The sequence below is a fragment of the Filicampus tigris genome, chromosome 15 (genome assembly GCF_054856515.1).
Source record: "Filicampus tigris isolate MCC_2025a chromosome 15, RoL_Ftig_1.0, whole genome shotgun sequence".
Lineage (NCBI taxonomy): Eukaryota > Metazoa > Chordata > Actinopteri > Syngnathiformes > Syngnathidae > Filicampus > Filicampus tigris.
Window position 1 is genome coordinate 8,007,501 of NC_141231.1, and position 23,034 is coordinate 8,030,534.

The 23,034-nt window shown below is 40.3% G+C and overlaps 1 protein-coding gene across 1 annotated transcript in view; it reads right to left on the bottom strand.

The window, feature by feature from the left end:
- Positions 1 to 23,034, bottom strand: part of dym (dymeclin) — a 63,353-nt gene that overhangs the window by 28,903 nt on the left and 11,416 nt on the right. The window contains exons 9-14 of the mRNA XM_086054046.1: positions 19,693 to 19,878; positions 17,785 to 17,963; positions 17,226 to 17,351; positions 17,023 to 17,136; positions 16,846 to 16,940; positions 11,272 to 11,371 (exon numbers count right to left, since the gene is read on the bottom strand). Of these exons, the coding sequence (XP_085910172.1) occupies positions 11,272 to 11,371; positions 16,846 to 16,940; positions 17,023 to 17,136; positions 17,226 to 17,351; positions 17,785 to 17,963; positions 19,693 to 19,878 (800 nt within the window). The remainder of the gene's footprint in view (positions 1 to 11,271; positions 11,372 to 16,845; positions 16,941 to 17,022; positions 17,137 to 17,225; positions 17,352 to 17,784; positions 17,964 to 19,692; positions 19,879 to 23,034) is intronic.

Sequence of the window (23,034 nt, forward strand, 5' to 3'; positions counted from 1 at the left end):
CCCAGGTCGAAACACATATTGGAATGAGGGAAAAGCAGGGTCAGAGTGACTGCTACTGTTGTTATATGAACATGGGAAGGTGCATACAGTGAATGGTAAGAGGGAAAACAACAATTAAAAAAAAAAAAGAAAAGATGGATGCTGGAAATGGAGCAGAAAAAACACACACCATGCGGATACACATGAGCGGAGGTCAGAGTGACTTAGCAGCCCCATCAGCAGTCTGTCTCTCTGTCGTGTCTTTGGGGACTTTTTAAAATAGGTCATTGTCTGACCTGCATTTATGCCGCTACGGCCGCGTCATAATCGTAGCATTTTGGCCGGGCGACAGTCTCACACATAAGGTCTCGGCCTGGGGTTTGTTTTGGAAAAACATGGGAATTTCATGACTTTCTTTCCCATAGTGAAAAATGGAATGTGAATTAATTGGTTTCAAAAACCAGTTAGTATACAGGCAATGTTGTAACTAACATTCGAACTTGTTAAACAAGGGTAAAGAAACGCTAACCACAGTGTAATAAAACTAGAAAACAGAAAAACTAGTCAGCCTTTGAAGATGACTGACACACACTTAATGGACAGTGAAGTGTATTCATTTACAGAGGAAGTCAACTCAAACATATATTTTTTCAAGAATATGTTCTATAAACCCACAAGTTGAAACAAAGCGTTCTGCTAAATACTGCGTTTGTGAAATAAGAGTTAATCCACCCGTTTTTAGCTATCTCTGGGGGCGGCCATTTTGTCACTTCTGTCGACTGAAAATGACATCACAAATACTCAGGCCTCAGGTAGCGACCAATCACAGATCACCTGTTTTCTGAAGCTGAGCCACGATTGTCTCCACGGCATTTTCACATTATTTTCTGTCTCTATGGCAAGCTCTAAAAACACATTTCAACGGTAAGAATGAAATGTTCTCTCATAAGGTATATCTCAGAATGTCACTCAAATATTCACGAACAATGAAATGAAATACATATATTAGGGATAGAACGACTATCCGGCGTGCCAATTATCAGCTCTGGTATTCAGTGTTTTGACGAATATCGGCATCTGCCTTTTTTAACAATCTGATTGCAGATAAATCAATTTAAAACTGTGCCTAACTTCAAGGAACTAGCTATTTAAATGTTCAGTTAACTTTCTGAGAGATTCTACTGACCATGGGAACGCTCAACATTTTTTGTTTTTGTTTGAAATCAAAACAAAGACAAATGAAATTCATTTCTATCATTTTAAAATTTTGGAGGACTTTATTTACTGTAGAAAACCATATGGAGCTATTGTTTAGTTTTTCATGTAACTTTTGAAGACATGCCGATGACCCAGGGAGTTCCCTTTTTGTTAGAATTTTACAACAAAGATGTATATTGGCAAACATTTATAATAATAATAATAATAATAATTTAAAAAAAAAATCAACTATGCAAATCTGAAAAATTGCTCAAACATGCTTTAAGACGTTTCAATAAAGAAGTGAGTTAATTGTTTTCAGATTTTTTACGCCAATATTTTCCTTTTTCCTGAAAATGAATATCAGCTCCAAATATCGGTTATCGGCCCCGCTGACCATTAATAATCGTATCGGCCATGAAAAAAACATATCGGTCTATCGCTAATACATACATACATACACACACGTACGCACAGTTCTCTACTCTCAGCAGGTTACGGCTATAATGAGTGGAGCACAGTAAAAAGGGACTCTGGCGGACAAGTCAGAGAGTCTGACAAGACAGAAAGAGTTCATTTATAAATTGTGAAGCTGCTAAAATATCAATACATTGCAGCATTACTGTACAATGAAAGTTTGATTGATTCAGTCCCCTGAGGAAGATGAGCATGTCTGGTCATTTTGTACGAGGAAATGAAGGGGGATGGCGATATAATGCGCAACGTTTCCTTAGAGAAAACATTCCTCTCAAAGTTTCACGTTTCCTGAAGTAATAAAGCCAAATGAAACACAGGGAGATGATGTCTTCTTTCAAGGATGAAATGTTAAAGTACAATTCGGAGAGCTGGAGGCACATTTGGGGAAAAAATATCCCTGTAAAGACACCAAAAAACTTGGGAATCAGAACCCCGGTCAAGCATGACAAGAAGCATAAAGTCGCTGTTGGGCGGAATCCTCGTAGCGTCAAAACAAAAATTTTACAGGAAGTTTAAAAAAAAAAAAAAAAAAAAAGGCTAAATTGACTAGAAATTACATACTAAGTGGGGATGGACCATCAGTATCGATTTGTGAAAAAAATTGAATTTGACCATACTTATCCATATGAGGTTTCCGCCGGACAGCGACGATAACATCATTTTACCATCAATATATTAACGCTAGGTGTGCATTTTGTGTTTTTTATGATGATGAACTTCTGGTTTACATATTAACAACACAGCATAAACAATTGACACAAGTTTACATACACTATATAAAAATACACACTTCTCTTGTTTTACGTCAGTTAGGATAAACAAAATTATTTCTTTTTGCAAAATAAGAGGATACTTTTTTTTTTTTTCTCATTGCTTTCTTCAAGGTCAGAAGTTTACATACATTTCATTAGTATTTGGTATCACTGCCTTTAAGGGTCCAGTGCCTTCAAAATCCAATGTTTTTCTACTGTTTTATGCATAGCATTGGTCAAGATGAGTCAGTGACATGGTTTAAGTTAGACAGCTATGCAGTTTATGGTTTGCATGCAAACAGCCTTTGAAACGCAAAAACGTGCAAAACAAGCAGAGCCGAATTCAGCATCGTCGTGATGTAGTTTCTACAATCATTATTGAAGTAACCAACCACTAAACTCAAATTCACGTGACACTGCGTCACAACAAATCAGTGTTGAGGGCTGCGCGATTATGAAAAAAATAGAAATCAACGATCATTTATTTTTAAATACAAAACAAGAACATATTTAAATGTAAAAAATATAAAGACAAATGTAAGTAAGTTCCTTTTGGACCAAACAAAATAATTTTTTTGAAAAAAGGTGCAAATGTGTGAATTCAAGTATGATTTCCTTGTGTAAACAGTGCGTTGGATATAGATAAATATTAATAATCGGTTTTTACAATCATACCAATTTTGTAATAATTGTAATTGTAATTGAGTTTCGATTAATTGCACAGCCCTAGTTGAGTATATGCTGTGTCACTCACAACAACAAGGGTGGAGTCTCTCACTGGTTGTGAGCACTGAGAACTTTTTGAGAACTCCTGCTACCCTTACCAGGATCAAAAAGAGCCGGCCTTGTGTTGTGTGTTCAAAACATTGATATTTGTCACCACAAGTTCAACTTGTTCTGGTTATTAGTATAACCACCAACAGAGTAACAAGTTTCCAAGCTGAGCAAGACATTTCTTAAACGTTATGGAGACAGCAGGTGGATAGTTTTTTAACCACAAATATTACAAGACCTCAGTTTAGCCAGCAGCAAATGATTGAAGACTTATTTTGAAAAATGTGATTTAGGCTGCATTAGAGCGCTTGAATCTTTTGATGTTTTTTGTGCTTTACTATTAGCGATGGATGACTTCTTTTTACATTTGCATGGCAATAGCGAACATTACCTAAACCTTTGTTTAACATGTAATACAGAATGTCAGAGATTTAGGACAGAATTACGTTCCTACGGAAGAGACGTTACCCAAATTTTTACACAAGTCGGAATGCGCTGTAGTCTATCATTAACCTACAGTAACCCGGTGGTCATAATTAAAGATGGCAAAATATTTGTATGAAATAAACCACTTTTAGGCCATAAATAAAAAACTATCAAATGAAAAACAGTAAGTGAGGCAATAAATGAGTGTGCCTTCTTATGCCGCATGGCCACGTATCCCTCCGCCGCTAGTTCATTGTGAGCTATTTAGAACTTGAAATACTTAATATCGGGAGCTTGGTAAACAAATCGGAATGTGACCCGTCCTGGACGGTTTTGAACTCAACTGCTGAACAATATGAGACATGTTGGTCGAATATCAAGAGAGGCCTTGCTTTAGTAACGGATGGCGGCGTTGAAAAGTTTGAGGAAAATTGGCGGAGGATTTTGCTGACAGTTTATGGAACAACGATATACCCATTGTGTTCTTATTACTTTTTTGGGCAATTACAAGTGACTCGGAGCTATCGTAGCATGGGTAGCGAGGAAACAAGACTTAATCAAGTGCCAAATTACTGGAAGACATGACGAGGAATGGGAGTCATTGCTTATTACCTGATGTGTCCTTGGGCTGGACTATGACGAGCAGCGCTACAAAGCCAATGAATGTCTCTAGTCTAGGCTATTAAAACGAGATCACAGTTTGTGACTCAACTGCCGCGCATAAACACTGACAGGGTGGTCCTGCAAGCTCCAAACTCGCTGCGTGTTCCTCCGTATGGGTGTCTTTGTGTCTTTTCCCAGAAAGGCAGTAATAATAACAGTAAACAGACCAACAGACAGAAGCACCATTAGCACAACCTCTGGCTGGGAGCGTAAACAGTGACATACAACACAGCACACACAATCACATCTTTTAACGTTCATAGCACGTCACCGTGTATAATTCAACCACAGCCACGTTCCCCTGAGAGAGACGGGCGGGATGGGGGCGGGAGGGGGGGATCGGTAGAGGGCGAGAGAGAGAGAGAGAGAGAGAGAGAAAGAGAGAGAGACAGCCAGACCAGGGAGCCTTTGGCTGTCCCCGGGGGCTTCAAGGGGCCCATCGCCAGTCACTCTTGCCTGGCTGACGCTAACCAGACACAGCAGCGTAAACAACACGTTCGGGGATGAGGATATGGGGTGGGGGCGAGTGTGGTGTGGTGGGGGGGGGGATGGGGTTGTTGCGTGGCAAAGACGACAACATCAAGAGAAATAAAAATGCGGGGAAAAAGACTGACGAGCGAGGAGAACGACAGATGTTTGCGTTTTTTGTCTCATAAGCCCCCCCCCCTTAAAGTCTCTTCCTTGTAAAGAAATCTATTACATGTCCAGGCAATCCCACATTAAACAAACATTAGTTCTCTATGCAGGGCCAGACTCCGCCAAATGACATTGTTTCCAGATGCCCTGTCTCCATCAGCCTCTCACCACAACCCTCCTCCCCCACTGCTGCAATATGCTCTCCTCCAGCCTACTTCTCCTCTCTATATGGATGCTTTCCCACTACATGGTGCATATAGTAGATGGGTAGAAATGACACAAATAAACACCCCTGCTAATGTTAGCTTACCCTGTATGCAGCTGTATTTGACATAAAGACATTAGTCGGAAAGGAACAAAACAACAACAGAGGAACTGGGCCAAGGAGACAAATTCTTTTTGAAAGGATTATGTGGACGGTGAGAAAACCATGTGTTGCAGCAAAGTGGAGACTGTGGCGTATGACACGGCCGCGTAAAATAACATTAGCACGTGATTTTTTTTTAAAGATATTTTTATTTCCAGGCACATACTGAGGATCGTACTACGTGGTGGCGAAGCAACAATATAGAACAGAGGAACAGAAAGACTGCACAGGCAGCGAGAAAGTGAGACTGTGAACTACAATATTGCAGCATTTCAAGCTAAGGCACAGCAACATGGTAGCTAATGTTAACATTTGTGGCCATTTCCACAGATGTATATAGATATAGATAATTTTTTACTGGCTTGCCATCTTGTGCGTAAGGTATTGACTTATACTCCAGTGCGACTTATATATGTTTTTTTTCTTCTGTATTATGCATTTTATGGCTGGTGCGACTTGTACTCCGGAGCAACGTATTGTCCGGAAAATACAGTAATTATCAAAATGGGGCAAAGTTGCAAATGTGAAAACACACCCTAGTCTTTCAAATTCCTACTTCGGCAAATAATGTCGAAAAGGCTCAGTTGAATAAATCTGACCTCTACTGTTACATTTATACATTGCATTGAGTAATGGCATTATTCTTGTATTTGACTGCATTTCATTTCTTCCTTCCAAAGTAAACAATATATTTACACCGTTATTTTCAAGCAAAAGTCTTCATTTAATTGCTAATGACTCAGTGCAACAGCATAGCTGTGTGCTGTACTCTGCTACAAACAGTATTTATGAATTGCCTCGTCAAATCCAGCCAGTCAGGAACAATATTGCTGATCACAAAATAATTCACACTTGCTTGACTTGAAAGGAAGTCTTTGAAATGTGGCACATGCTAACCTGTTGCTTTTTGAATTTGTGATACAATTCAGGTTGCCGTTCAGCAATGTTCCCTCACAATAGCTTTCGAACGCATTTTGCAGACAGGCTTTGTCCTGTCTGTTGGCCATGTAGGCAAAATCATTTCAAATGGCAGTGTATGAGTCTGGATGGTAAGCAAGATTTATTAGATATTTTTTGTCTCTATTTCTCCATCCTGCACACACGCCCAAAAACATGCTAACAACTTTAGACAGCATTAGAATGTTGTCCGTCTCTTTTTTTTCCCTCTCTAAACCAGTACTCAAAAAATGTGGTTTACTATTGTGCTTGACAATGCGGTACCTCTGTACATACTTGTTTAGTATAGGTACACCGTGCAACCCTATTCGGCAACGTATCCCCAATTTGTGGGTAAGACAGAATGTTCCGCTGTTGTCGATTAGTAACCTACATAACGCAGTAGGAAAGTCATAATTACACAAAATAAGTACGGCACATGAAAAACATACATCAAATGCAAAACAGTAAGTACAGCGGTAACATGGGTGCCATTTTGAGATGTGTGACAATGTTTTCAAAATAGTTCATCACATGATGTTTGTAAACTCGAAATCTCCTATGTCAGGACTCTATTGTAAACCGAAAACCCCTTTACTGAAAAAAAAAAAGAAAAATTATTTTTTAAATATCCTGATGGCATCACAATAAAAAGTTTCCACAATACACTACTAGCTACTAGTGCACGCCAGCCTGTAAGGTCCCATTTCCCTCAGGCACAACACACCTGGACTCAGTCTGTTTACTACCAAAGACCTGATAAAGGCTAAGTGTGTGAAACAATACATCACATGTCCCGTTTCATCGGAAAACGTCAATAAGAGTAAAATGTGACTTATAGAGCCCTGGCAGACATGGGAACCAATGTCACATTGAGTTAGTATCGTCTAAAGTCAAGCACAACAGTGCTTTCGCAGACGCTGACCAGTTCTCTGACCCAGACTGGATGTCACACACTATTCAAGGAGGGGAAAAAAACCCTTGTGGTAAGATTCCCATGAAAGACCATAGAGGAAAAATCATCCGGGTGCCCTTGAGGAACAGACCGACTGTCTTTTGATAATAAGCTGTGGTGTGCCGATGTTAACACTGTGACCTTACGCTGTGTGCCGCTTGTTATTTGTTGTTGTTGCTGCCATTAGTGTCAGCATGGAACCACGGCGCGGTATGCTAAATCACATTTCGGTTCGGTTCGTTTTTTTGGGAAACTTCGGTTCGGTATATTTTCCGTTAAAAAAAAACAGATTTTTAATCTTTTTTTAAATGTTTATTTTGAAAAGATGACAAGTAAATGGTACATTTTTCAGAAAAAAATAAATAAAAGCGAACTATTCGGGTGATATTCTAAGAAATTACACCAGAATAAAAAATACACTAACAATAAAGGTCTTTTAATTTAGTAAATTATTAAGACATTAAATCTTTAAACACTCAGCAGTAAAAGCCTATGACACACCTAAGTATTCAAGTTAAAGACAAGTTGTCGTTACAGTACATGTATACACTTTTTGTGATAATAAAAATACATACTATAACAGTTACAATTATTGCTAATTATATTAAAACTCTTTTTATAATGAAAACATTTCAAAAAGTCTTTATGAAATTGTATACACTTTTTTGGCATTGAAATCTTTGAATGTTCAACAGCATATTGTAACGAATTGGGTTATCTGTGTTGTGGTCGGATTTGTGTGTTGCTGAGTTGTGATGTTTCCGAGGTTCATGAATGCATCATATGGCAAGCGAGTGGAGCAGCGGAGAAAGAAGAGCGCGAGCAGTTGTACTTGGATTAATAAAAACGTGCTAATTAAACTACGTCTGACGGCGTGTTCCTGGAAGACGCTACAAAATGATAAATCTCGCTATTTAAGTTTGGCTTTTTGGGCTAAAAAGACTGCTTGCTTCCTCGTCTAAGAAACATTCACAGTCTGATGATGCCGTGCATGTTAGACGTGTTATCCGCAACATAGCCGCCGATTTCATGTAGCAATGTCGACACACAACTTTCAGACTTATCCACGCACCTTTCCCCATCGCAGGAAAGCCAGAATGTTCCCAAACAGGAGACTGCAGTGTACGCGGGGACCTTCGAGCTCTGGCCCTTTACTGGCTCTCACTGTTGTGCCGCCACTCTCGTCTCCCGCACGCAACAGTCAGCGTCCGTGCATAAGCTAGCGCTAATAAGTGGACCAAACCGAAGAACCGAACATGGAAGAACCGAAACATAATAATACATGCGGGTGTACCGTTACACCCCTAAGGAGAAAATCGTTTTTTTGGTCCACACAAACGAAGCAACCGTAATGTATCAACAGTCGCCATGTTATTAAATCAGTTCTTTACAAAACGCGAGGCAAAAAACACTTCTGAGGCGAGAACATGAACCAAAGAGGACAAAAAGCGATGAGGACAGCAATTAAAAGGTAAACGTCCATCATTTTTATTCTTTACTCTGTTCTTTGTTTTTTTACATTATGCACAACTCTCATTTATTGTGCAATAATCTAGCATTTTTATGCTTTATTAAACATTTATGTCTGAATATTGGGGGGCTTGGAACGGATTAGGACATTTACATGGAAAACACGTCTCTACTTACAAAATTTTCTACTGAAGCAATTTCTTCCAGAACCAATTAATTTCGTAAGTAGAGGTACCACTGTATAACGAAAGACAGGGCTAGAGGCTAGAGCAAAAGCTAGGGAGGGATAGAGAAAGAGAAAGAGAGACTACTATATGCTCTTACATAAAAACAGAAGACCCTGAAGGAAAGGAAGCAAGCCTCAAAACATATCAGGATAATTGCATTTTATATATAATCTTTATGCGCGCATCGACGTGTTTACAAAAGGGGTCTCATCAGACAGCCGCTACATGCTTGAAGGAGCACTCACATGCACTCATGTTTCCCCCAACACCCGAGGGCATCCTCATACATGTCGCACCCCCTCCTACAAACACACAAACACACTCAAGAGAAGGACTACAAAAATCTAATGTGACAGTCAGACTCAGACCTAGACAGGCAAACCTGAAGGCAGAGGTGTATGATCATTGATACAGTTATAAAAACACACGCATTGTGTGTGCATTAGGTGCTGTTAAGATGCACAATGAATAGTGTCTGAAGCTACCCCCTCTAAATCAACAGTTAGGGGCCACTTACACAACACTGTTTTAATTAAAGCGAGAAGTCAAGTCCAAAATTTTCTTTGCAGTAATATGCTCAATGTGTGCCCAGTAGCCCAAACACGGTATTCTGGTTAATATTCATCGTTTGCAGTAAGAATAAAGCAGAATAATCCACCTGTTTTCAACCATTAAAAGAGGCTGACTTTTGATGCAGCACTGCCCCCTGCTGTCGACTGAAATGGATTTCAAAGTAGGGCTGCCGTGATTAGTCGACTAATCACGACGACGTCGACGATCAAAATCGTCGACAATTAATTTTAATCGCCGACGCGTCGTTTATTTATATATTTATTTATTTGGCGCATTATTTTTCTATCAAGACTGCCGCGTCTCGCTCTTCTCCCGCTGGCTGTTTTCCTATCTGCAACGCACATGCGCAGTGGTGGTAATCCGGGTGATGTAAACAGAAGCATTGTGGGTAAAGTAGTGTAAGCCTTACACTGTAAAGGCTAATTCGTGTTGGCAACAGAGTCCGAAAGTTACGGCGCATTTCACCAAATATACTCAATACAATGCAAACCTGCCTTTCATGGCAGCACGATGGGCATGCCCAATCATTTAAAAAAAAGGAAGCAAGTTATGGCTTATGCCTGATCTCATATCTGACATAGGCACAGTTATGTCTAGAAGCTAGCTGCAGTTAGCATACACACGTTACGGTGTGTTTGATGTAACGCTCCTATTTGGTACGCTAACACGTCGTAGCATCTTCTATGGATTGAGCAGCCATTATTCAGTAAACTTGCATTGATTAACAACCAAAACTCTGTGCGTTTATGCCCGTGGTGGACATCGAAGCAGGAAGTGCACATTTGCTCCCTCTCTCTCACTCGCCCGATGCGTTCATGAACTGGGAAATATCAGCACTCAACACAAAAACGACATATGTGCCACTCATCGGCATCACATAACAATAAAATCCATAATTAAGTTTGTTGTAATACACTATGTTATAGTGCAAAAAAAAAAAGGTCTTCCTTCTTTGTTACAGGTGCATGCCACATTTTGATTGTGTAGATCAATTTACTACTTTTAAATTATGCAAACTAGGGAAAAGAATAATAAAACCTTTTTGATAAAGTTTAAATTAACACAAAATTAAAAACCAATACAAGTGTTTATTTTAGTTTTCTTTAGCACAGAGCATTTGCCCAATTTAGTCCTCTGATTTCACTACCTTCCGTTAAAAAACAAACAAAAAAAAAAGTCTTGGTGCCCGAGTGAAATATGTATACAAGTACTTCTTTTTGTATTCATAGATAATTTCACTGTATTAGTGTAACTCTGCATAGTGTATAGTTTTGGTTCAATTTTAAAACGCACTAAAGAATTACAGCAAAAAAATTTAAGACCAGTGTATCGCCATCAATTTAAGTCGCTCCTTTATTTATAAACATGTCAGGAATGATGGCTTAAGTTGCAAAGTTTAATACAAGTTGAATGTACTATCATCTTGTCTTCATGATTAGTTTGTACATAAAGAATTTAAGCTGTAAGCGAATTATGCTTATCATAAGAGCAGCAGCTTGCTGCTGCGATTTGTCACAGTTTATATATTATCTGATTAGTCGACTAATCGTGACTACTGTTAGTGATTAGTCGACTAGCAAAATAATCGTTTGTGGCAGCCCGATTTCAAAGTGCCCACTGGCACGTCACGTGACCAAACGCAGAAAACATGTGAATCGTGACATTCGAAATTCAAGCCCGTGTGGAATGCTGTGTTGGTCACCTTGAGTACATGACACAATAACAGAGGTGGTCTCGAACATTTTCGAGATTGGTATGTGCGTATGCTTCTTTAACAAACACACCACAGCATGTGTTTGTGTGTGCATATGCTTGTGCGTGTGTGCGCATCATACTCACATAGTCGGGCAGGACCAAGTTGTCACCTTGTCTGCCTCTAAGACTCTGCGTTGCCTGTTCCAGCACCTTGTTGTGCTTCTTGGAAAGCAAAGCAAATAGACTGTGGGAGACAAACAAACAACCATATAGAGAGGAAGCACAGAGGCGTGAGTGCAGTGCGGAGAAATACCATTCATAATTACAACAACCTTGTATTCGTTCCTTTTTCTTCCGTTTCCATATTTATTTGCTACTTTTTCGGTTGCAGCAACTCTTGCGTTTATTAGTCTTCCACTTGAAGGAGATGCTAACAGCTTTGCCTCTAGACTCTTTACCGCGTGTGTGTGTGTGTGTGTGGGGGGGGGGGTGTTTGAGTGGCTGCATGATTGCATGTGATGTCTGCAGACAGACGTAAATCAGAGTTATGGAGTGTGCTCCAGCGACCTTGGACACGGACTCTCAAACACGCACAATCGATATTATTCAAGTCTCTCTAAACTGACACACCTCAACATATGTGAGCTGACAAGGCGGACAATCCAACTCGGAATGAAAGCGCCATCTTGATTTGTGAGCTGAAATCATTTCAGGACCAATCAATTTTCCCCCATTAAAAATGAATAACACCGCCATTTTTATGTGATTTTATGTTATCATGGCTCAGCTTCAGAAAACAGGTGAGCTGTGATTGGTCGTTAGCTGAGTCCTGGGCAACTGTGATGTCATTTTCAGTTGACGGAAGTGACAAAATGGCCGCCCCCAGAGATGGCTAAAAACGAGTGGATTAACTCTTATTCCACAAACGCAATATTTGTCAGAATGCCTTGTTTTACCTAGTGGGCCTGCAGAGAAAATATTCTTGAGAAAAATATGTTTGGGTTCACTTCTTTCAAGTCAAATTTTGAGTCACAAAACAATGCAAAAGCAAAAAAAAAACTCATCACGAAGCCAAGGTACCAGTGAAATACAAATACTCTATTAAAGCGGAAGTCAACCCAAACATATACTTTTGAAGAATATGTTCCCAGCAGGCCCACTAGTTGAAACAAGGCATTCTGATTAATATTGTGTTTGTGGAATATGAGTTAAGCAGGAAAATCCAGCCATCTCAGGAGATGGCCATTCTGTCACTTTTGTTGACTGGAAATGACATCGCAGTTGCTTAGGGCTCAGATAACGACCAATCATGGCTCAGCTTCAGAAAACAGGGGAGCTGTGATTGGTCGTTACCTGAGCCCTGAGCAACTTTAATGTTATTTTCAGTCAACAGAGGTGACAAAATGACCGTCGCCAGAGTTTGCTAAAAATGGGTGTATTAACTCATATTCCACAAACTCAATAATAATCAGAATGCTGTGTTTCAACTAGTGGGCCTGTATAGAACATATTCTTAAAAAATACATTTGGGTTGACTTTATCTTTAAAGATCTATTAGGAATCAATTAAACTGTTCAACACACTGCCGAGCATTCAACTAAAATGGAGGACTAAAGAGGACAGGGATGGCCTTTAACGGCTACACCTGTTCATCTGTCAGCAATGGAACCCAAAAAAAAAAAAGAAAAAAAAAAAAAGAAGACTCATGGGCACCCTTTAATTAAATTAAACAGATATTTGAGCAGCTTTGTCCAAGCGTCTGTTAAGCCAGTAGGACTTGTTGTACTTTTAGGATGTTCAAGCTCCAGCTGGGACCCTGGCGCACAATAACACGCTGTGTGTGAGCGACTGTCATGGAAACGAGTGAAACGGGTGCACTTCCACGCGGCCGCTCCGTGGTGCCGATCAGTCATGAGGACGAAAGTAACGACAGACCGCCTTACTGTCCAATGTGTCCACGTCTCAACAAGCTTTCTGTTGTGTTTGCGCGCGCACACACACACACTGCAGACAGTGCATCTTTTGTGCGGACATACAGCACGCTTGATTTCTATTCCTATATGCTATGATGGGATTATGTGTGGCATTTACAGCTCAATGGCGAAGAAAATTGATCAATTTACATTGTGAAGCGAATCATTCCATTAATTTTCATTCATTCATCCATTTATTTATCCTTTTACATATGTTCGCAAACAACATAAGTATGTCTGATTTGTGTGTAAGAATTATGACGTTTTGGTGCAGTTCCATACAAAAGGTACAGATCCAGCCTTATTGTTGTTTTCCAAAATCAATGGAATAAAAGGATGAAGTTAGAATTAATTCAGATTTGGAATAGGACTTTTGTCTCCATTTATTTGTTAGGTGGCAGGTAGTCAATTAGCTGAAAATATCGCTGAATACCAAGGTTGTTATAGTTAATGTAAATGAATGAAATAACTGAAATTGAAAAACCATTTTTGCCAATGAAATAAAATAAAAACCAGAGTGCTTTAAAAAAAAAAACAACTACGTAAAACTACATTTTATGCTTATAAAACTAAAACTAACTGTAATTATGGCGAAAATGTTCATGCATGAGCTTGCGGGGTTTATTTTGAATCTACTTATTTCAGTATTAGCGTTCGGGCGTACAAAAGAAGGAATGTCAATATTTTTGGGATTGTCTTTTAGTTTATTACACAATACTTAGTGACTTATTTTTTTTAACCGTGCACTCAACAAATACTCTATATATTAAAAAAAAATACTAAAACTAATAAAAACTCCCAACTAAAACACATTTACAAAAAAAAACAACAACAGTCTTGCTCTAAAAACTAATTAAAACTAACTGAAGTTAAAAACCAAAAGTCAAGTCCTAAACATGCATTGTCCCACATCTGATATTAATCTACCACCAAAGAAAAAAATTGACAGGTTGACTTTGTCACTCCTTTTCTTGTCGTTACAGTTTCTAGAGCACAATGATAGCACACAAAGTGTAAAAATGCAAGCTTTTAAAAGGTGAGACTCAAACGTTGTCTGTCCTTGAATTGTGGAACACACAGGCAGCATCCTTTCTGTGTCACCACTTACTGCAGAAACTTTGACTTAGTTCCCCAATTCTATGTCAGACAACTGAACTGAACAACGACGACAACGACAACAAGAAATGCCACCACCTACTGCCAAAGACTTCACACCCGTCTCGGAAGTGTAGAATCCTGTACCCATAAACACAGGCCTGCCCGTTAGGCTCTGATACTACCTTGAAATGCCGAAAATTCATGGGTCGACTTCCTCCCTGAACAATTAAATGTGACGCCAGACAAAAGGGGCAACGCAGAAAGAAGGCGTGAAAATACGCACTCTGACACGCATGACTGAAATTCACACCACTGTCCCAATATTGCGGTATTGTGTCCAGCCTCTACTGCAGCCCCAACACTGTGGAATATTCCCAGGTTTATATTCCCTCCATCATTTTGCAACCTTTAATAAAAACAGCATCGCAGAAAAAAAAGCAGTAAAAGACGGAATAATGAGCGCTACAGTGACAAATTCAGACATTTCTGTATGCACGAGGTTGATTTCTTTTGAGTTGCATGTCCAAATTAGGATTTCTTGACCTTGGTGGAGGTGAGCATCTGACCGAGTTGCTCTTCCATTTTCCTTCAGCACAAATACAGATGGAATTTAAAATGCTGTCGACTGCGGCACGTTCGGAAAACATGTTTTCACCAGCCTGTTGGGAGAGATCAATTTCCCCGTGAAGCCCAATAAGGTTATTTTTATGGCGGATGGAAATGTGCTGTTTGGTGCATTGATGACTCACAACTAAAGTGTGTAGACAAGAGCGCACCAAGTGAATGACTGTACCGAGAGACAGAAAGGGAGAGACTGTGGAAATGATTTAATGCGTCGAGGGACTGAATGAGAGAACGTGTTATCTGTGGCAAAAGAAGATGCACAGTAGATAAAAGGAAATGATGGCGGCGCTGGGTGTGCTGTCGGCAGGAAATTCAAGTGGTGGCGTGTAAACAAACAATGGGCGTCATGGTGCTTGTCTGAGACTCCCTTAAAAGGAGGCCGGGGTCAACGGTCTGATTGTCTGTCTGGACTATTGCAAATTCCTGCCAGGAAATCCCCTTTTATCTGGCCAGACAGTCCATTTCGTTCATCTCGGTTATCACTGCGGCGGCTAGCTGGACGCCGCGGCGGGGCCGACAACGTTCGCAGACGGTTTCTTCCTCCCCAAAAGAGCAGAGTCACAGACATGCAGCAGGACAGATAAGAGGATGATGGTGCGTGCGTGCGTGCGTGATGATGCATTAGTGTGTGTGTGCCTGCAAGGGGAGGAAATGTTTTTTTGCGCGGTCGGAAGTTGACGATCAGAAGTGAATGACTCGACGTGTGTGCGCACGCGTTTGTGTGTGGTCACAAATCTTCCCTGGATGTTACATAATGCTATCCGCTGAATACAGCCACAGCACAAACTCAATATTTTATATTTTGTTCTTGCTCTGCACGCACGCACACACACATACTGCAAATTCACTGTGGCACTGCATGTTTTGCGCTGATTCAGCATTAATTATTAAAATGACATGGCTGCATATTTGTGTTTTATTGTATTTGTATTTATCTTTTATTCATTTGTTGTGTTTTCTATATGAAATGCTTCATAAATGGAGAAAACAAGAAAATAGCCATTAATTCTGTGTACGTTTAAGGGAAAATACAATTATCAGAACACCCTGCATAATTATTAGGGCCTGACCGATATATCGTCCAGCCAATAACATCTACCGATTATAGCCCTTCAGACATCGGCCAAAATCATCAGCCATTTGGCCAATGTTTACCGATTGTTTTTACCTTTATGTACACAAACCATTTACAACATTACACAAGTAATACTGGACTCATTACTTATTACACAGAAATCGATACCATAGCCTTTGTATCCTTACAATACAGTATATAGCGTTATTTGGATATCGTTACTTATACTGGGATATACAGTTTTGTTCGTATTGCACAGCATTGTTTCTATTGTATTGTACCTTTCCATCATTAATACCCCGGATCATATTCATAACCATCTAACATATAGTACCTATTATATCATTGTCTCTGTGCTATATACTGTATTCATTGTATTGTATTTTTCTATTGTATTGGAATCAGTCAAATCATGTGTGTTGATTCAATCGATCGTGTCCATCTTCGATATACAATACATCGTATTCTATTTTTCAATAGTATTGTATATTCCAATTGTACCCATCTATGGTAGCTGTCTCTTTCTACTGTACAGTACTTTTCTAGTACATGTAGCTATCATTGGTGATCATCGTCTATCAATCGCATCCTATCTATCGTATCAACTGATAAATCAGACTTCTGTATATATATATATATATATATATATATATATATATATATATATATATATATATATATTAGCTTGTATCTTCTCATCTATTAACCGCATCATATTTGTCTAACCATACAGGTCTATCGTATCTGATATCCATTGCATTTTATACTTACCGTTCTAAAATCGTCCGTTACATCACAGCTATCAGTAACGTCGATTATCACATATCAATTGCATCTACCACATTGTATCGATCAGTCCTATTGTCCTTCAATCATACCCATACAGTTTATCGAAAACTATCGTATCGCCGCATAGTATCTTTCTATGGTAAGCGGGATGATCTCTACCTGATGATACGCTGGGCGGCGTACTGGTGCAGACATCGGAACTGGGCAGACATGTTGGCAAGCGCAGCCAGACAGTTGGTGTGGAGGTATTTATCCTACAGGAGGTGGTAACATAACGTTACCAAACTTGATCATTAATATTTGGACGCTTCTTTGGTGACAGAACTCCGGCTTTACCCTTGTGCGTGTCATGTTGAACTGGATGGTGCGGATCACCACCAAGATGAGCAAGCTGCCGAGGGATATCTCGGTCAATGACCTCTCCGAGTACCACGTGACGTTCTTCAAGACCTGTGATGACAGGAACGCATCGTAAAAAAAAACAAACTGCTGAACAAGCACGCACTTCATGGGTGCATGCAACTACGCGTCTGACTCACCACTTCATGGACAGAACGGTTGAAGGCGTCGTCTTCTGTGAGGATGAGGAGGATGATGAGCGCCATGTAGACATGGTGAGAGTTCCTTTCCTCCACGTGGTAAAGGATCTCCAGGATGGGCAACACCTAAGGAACATGAGAGCGACGTCAAAACATTCGGCCCTGACAAAGATAATATCAGCTTGGATTGACCCACTCTTCTGTTGCTAACCAGAACATCAGCACATACTGTGGCATCCACACATGCCTAAACAGCCACCAAGCCACCCAGACTGCCTCAGTTTTTCTGCATGTCTGTGTCATACCAGTGGACGCCGGCATACTCATGATTCGGCATGCATGGTTTCTCTGATTTAATTTTTATGTATTTTTTTTAATTCAATATTTATTTATTCATTTTAAAAAACATTCCAAACATTTGTCCGATTAAGTTTTAAACTCCGGTTTAAAAACACAGGTAACTGTCAATGCCCCGCCCCTGCCAGATGTCCCACCACATCTGCACTTGAGTAACTAATTGCCACTATTTTCTGAAATATTTAGCCACCACACTACCCACCAGATTGTCCATGTCTGTTCTGGAGAGCATGTAGGTCCTCATGTTGGCGTTCTGGTGGAGCAACGTGTAGAGCAGCAGCGTGGCTTGGTCAGAGAACTGCTGCTCGCACAGCGCCGTGTACAGGCTGTTGAAATTAATCTGGAACGCATGTGCTTGCTCCACGGGAATGGATGACGTGTCTACACGGGTCACAGACAATTGTTTGTTAAAGTGAGAAAATCGTAAACATCACCTTTTGGTACTGGTTGTAGAAATGCCCCCATTTCCACCAATTTGGGTGAAGGCTACTAAAAAAAGAGATCCATAGTGTACTGCTTTTTGGCAACCTTTCACCAAAAATGCCAGATGTCCGCCATTATTGCCCTTTGTCTGCAAGGAAATATGTTGCGTAAAAAAAAAAAAAAAGATAAAGAAGTCCAAAAGCAAAAGGGGGTACTATAAATGCTAACCATAATGCAATTTCAGCTGATCAAAAAGACAATACACAACTATAATAAAATCTAATCATACAAATACAATGGTACCTTGACTTGCAAGTTTAATTTGTTCCAGGAACAAGCTTGTAACTCAATTTACTTTTATAGCAAATCAATTTCCCCTATTGAAATACCATTAGTTCCTCGCAGACACCCCAAAAACACACAAAACACCACTGTATTTTAAAATTAGTTAAAAACATAATAAAACAGAGAATGGAAAGATATTAACTGCTATATAAAGTGTATTTAGGCCAAAAATCTCCCCCCCCACACACACGCACATTTAGTACTAAACTTGGGAAGGGGGTGCCTGATGAATGACATAAGCAACCACTCATAACTTGAAAGACTTGCAATTTGGAGCCCTCCTAATTCAAAGTACAGCTCTAAATTAAAGAAAATAAAAATATTTTTTTTAAATCAGCTCATGAAAACATATGGGAGGAAGAAATTTCTTCTTTTTTTTTAATTTTTTTAAATAAAATATTTCACTTTTAAAAATTAAAACATACAGCTCTCCATGGTGAGCAGAATCATCCTAAAAATAAGGGTAAAAGAAAAGAGGATTTTTACATCTGCAAAGTGAATTTATGTTGCACGGTGCACAATGATTATTTATTTTGGTGTGAGACCCACTATACATTATGTTATTAGAGTTTGCGTTAAACCTATTAAGGCCTATCGCGCCTGGTGAAACATCTCCCTAAAACCACTATAGAATCACCCTCTAAAATTTGAAGTTTTCCCGAAAATTCAACACCTACAAAGTAATTCATTTCTCAGCCCCTGTAGCAGACATAAACATAATTCCAAAATAATTTGAGATCTTAGTCACGTTGCTTTCACACCGGCCTCCGTTTATTATTATTTACTGTTGCAATCAAAAATATAAAAATAAAGTGGCAGTGCAAGAGAAGCACTATTTGTAATGTAAAAGAAAAAATGAGTGGTAATTGCTATTCTCTATTCTGTTACAAAGCTGTCGATATGGTCATTGTCTACAAACATATCATAAACATCACGTTTGACTGGTCCCACTGGTTCAAAGTCGACAAGCGCGTCGTCTGCATCATTACCAGCAGTTATTTCAGAGGTCCTGCATCCGCCATTACTGCTCGAAAAAATTCCAGGACATCCTACAGTGCTTATGACACAGTCATGTGTATATTGTGATGCAATTCATTGGCTAAGAGGCTGAGAATTGGATTTAAAAAAAAAAAAGAAAAATGACATAACGTTCTCCCGGCTCTAAAGGTAGGCTCCCGCCTCTAGTGGTAGAAACGCGGTTTTGCGCTCCCGGCCTAAAATGGGTTAAATGTTTCTTAAGTTGTTTCAAATAAATTCACTGTACCATCCCCTGGATTTTACTATGGAAATCTGTATTAAAAAACAAAATGGCTGCTAAAAGCTCTGCCCCTCCTCCCATTACCTTGTGTGTTTCTGAAGCAGGTAATAGACTGGCGGTAGGGGTTGGGCCAGTCGGGCCCGTCAGTCAAGTTAGCCAGAACCAGCAGTAACAGGAGGCTTTGATTGGACAATGGTAAGGGGTTGTGCTCCAGGTCCACGCCCACTTTGCTTCCAGCTCCACCCAAGGTGAAGACGCTCCATAAACCACCTGACGACATAAAAGTGTAGTTACAAATACAGTGGCGTCTCTACCTTTTGATCACAGGTGACAAGCATATGGCAGTGGCAGCTTGGGGGGGGGGGGGGAAATAACATAGCAGTCCACATCATGACTCAGTGCTCACTAAGCAATGTTGTCAAACAGTTCAAACAGATTCCTCAAGGCCGATCAATCCAACAGCTATGGTGGCAAAAACAGGAAGTAGAAACCAACTAAAATCAAACATCACCATCTTCACACCCCTGGCCCAGCCCCCCCCCCCCCCCCCCCAAAAAATCACTCTTAACACACCCTAAACCACATGTTAATCACTTCGGATAATCTTTCAGAGGCATCAGACAACAAGGCGTTTGCCGACTTTGATCGCAAGGATGTGAAATAGTTCAAATTTGGCCAGTTTGTCGAGAGGTGTACTTCGCTTAACTTGCTTCCAATTAGGTATGTTCAGCAAGGCAGGCCCAATAGATTACTCGGGAACTGCAATAGTTCTCACGATTCAAACAGACAATGGTCCAATAAAAGCTCCTGGCTCTGGAATAAAGTCGAAAGCAATGGTCGAAATGCGGTAAAATATGTCAATCGCGGGAGGGACACTATTAGGTATGCCGCCTGTTTAGTTTCACTACTCAGGTGGTAATCGTCAAAACAGGCTGTAAACTGTGGTGCCGTTGGGCAGTAAATTAAAGGCGTGCCTAATATTCTGTCATATCTCTCTAATCTGTAGATGGCAAGTGTCAACCTTGGTGTATAATAAAGTCAGGCTGATTTATACTTGATGGGAGAATGAATGCAGGAGGAAATGAGCCGCCAGACTTGATGCAATCAAGACCAGAACGGGCACAATGGAATCACAGTTGACCATTTGCAGTGCCCGCGAATCAAACAACATAGGAGGCGCCAGAGAACAAAAACTACTGAAGCCATTGGGGTCATTTCTTTCTTTTTTTTGAGTGTGTGTGTGTTCTTGCTGGTGGGGGGGGGGGGGGGGGGAGAGCGATATGTTGAATTTCTCGACTGAAGTGCGGGAGCGCTCAGGCGTCATGAGAAGCATGAGCGTCGAGGCACACGGATGACCGCCCTCTGGCTCCTGGACGTCTAGCCACAGGGTAGCTGTGATGATGCAAGCGTGGAGCGGGGTGGGGGTTCGGACGGGCAGTCTGCTGTTGGTCCAGCGTGACAGTTGGAGCCAAGTAGACACGTTGCCATCTAGTGGTGAAGGCTAAAGGGGCAGGGTAATTCTTAAACTGGCAATGTTAGGGCAGGGTTGGTGTATTTTAATAAGCGTATGCCCCTTTTACATCGCCTGTTAAATTCTCTGTCACTGCTCTGTATAAAACAAGTCTGGCATGGAATGGTGGGTGAAATGAAGCACACTTCAGAACTGTTGCAGAAGTGGGACCAGGCCTGTGTGTAATGGTATGCCACAGTGCCAACATCCCACTTCTCTGGTTTCAGTGTAAAAAAGCAGCTAAATGCCTGTTTTTTTGCAGTCCGAACACAGAGGGGACTCTAGAAATCTCCAAGAACACGCCTTAGCGCCACCCGTTGTCATAGTAACAAAAGCTTTTCTCTGCATTTTCATGAGACGTACGAATATCAGAGACCTTTCATGAAAGGGTAAGTCAAGTAATAAAAAAAAAAAAAAAAAAATGAAATCTTTACAATAATGTCCACTAGTCTAAACACAACATTCTGATTAATATTGTGCTAGTGAAATATGAACTAGGGAGCGAGATCTGCCTGTTTTTATCCATCTCAGGAGGAGGGAGCCATATTGCCACTGGCTGTCGACTGAAAATTACATCACAGTGCCTAAGAGCTCAAGTAACAACCATAACGGCTCAGCTGTTTTCTGGCTTTGGTCATGTGACGTTCACAGCTGAGCACTTAGGCACTGTGATGTCATTTTCCGTCGACAGAAAGCAGCACAATGCCCGCCCCCCGAGATGGACAAAAACAGGTGGATTTTGCTGCTTAAATTCCCGTCAACTATTTTATAGTGAAAAATGCTCTCTTATAAACTATGAAAGCAAAAAAACAAAAAGGCATCTTGACTTGACTTGGCAATATTTGCCTTCTCAATCTTTCAAAATTGCAAGTGTGTCTATCATGCACATCCCCTTTTTAGGTTACCCCATTTCATTTTGAACTGGACTTAGGTCTTGGATCTGATTTTGGGTCATTGCAAAAGGTCAAATTCTTCTATTGAAGCTATTTGGACTAATTATCATGTTGAATAGTTAACATTAGGGGTGTGAATCTATGGGTGCCTCAAGATTCGATACAATTCCAATTTAGAGGCCCACGATTTGATTTAATTCAGATTCAGAGGCCTACGATTCGATTCGATTGCGATTCCGATGCAATACTACATTGGCTTACATTTTATAGTCCCTGTAAAACACTGGTACCTTTTTGAAAACAAAAAAAACTCAAGGAAGAGCAAAGATTTATATTTCACACTTTGACTTCGCTCTGCTCGTATGAGGTTTTGCTTGTTCCGCCATTTTGTCACGTATTAGCTTAGTTTAGCACAGATGTCTGACGTACAAACGCACCTTACCGCTTGTGCATGCTTTTATTTTTAGTTAGACTTTCAATATCGATTATTAACACCTATGAATCAATTCAGAATCTTATTAATACCCCGAAGGATGCATCGAAAAAACGATTATCGTTCCGAACCCTGGTGAAAATCCTCTTGTCTTCCTCTTGATACATTTTTGGAATTGTGGCCCAAAACTTGAGTTGGTTAGTGAATGTGGGTGTGTAACTCCTGTGAGGGAGGAGAAAGATTATTTCACCACAGAGCCAAAATGCTCAAATTCACACACACACACACATTCTTTCTTAGAGAAAACAAGATCTCAAGAGAGATGGCGCCAACGTGTGACAAAGCCTTGTTTAAGGCATCACTGGCACCACAGTGACTGGCCTGACTGTGTCACTGAAGCCAGTCAGGCTGCCACATTTCCTGCACTCACACACACATTAAGTGAGCTTTATTCTACCTTAGCAGCAACATTTTTTTTTTTTTTTTACCCCTACATAACGGCTGTGACTGCTGTGCCTGTGGCCGGTCGCCCAGTCGGGGTGAAGGGGAAAAAAAAAAAAAAAGAGGTGAAAAGGAGGAAAGGGAAGTGA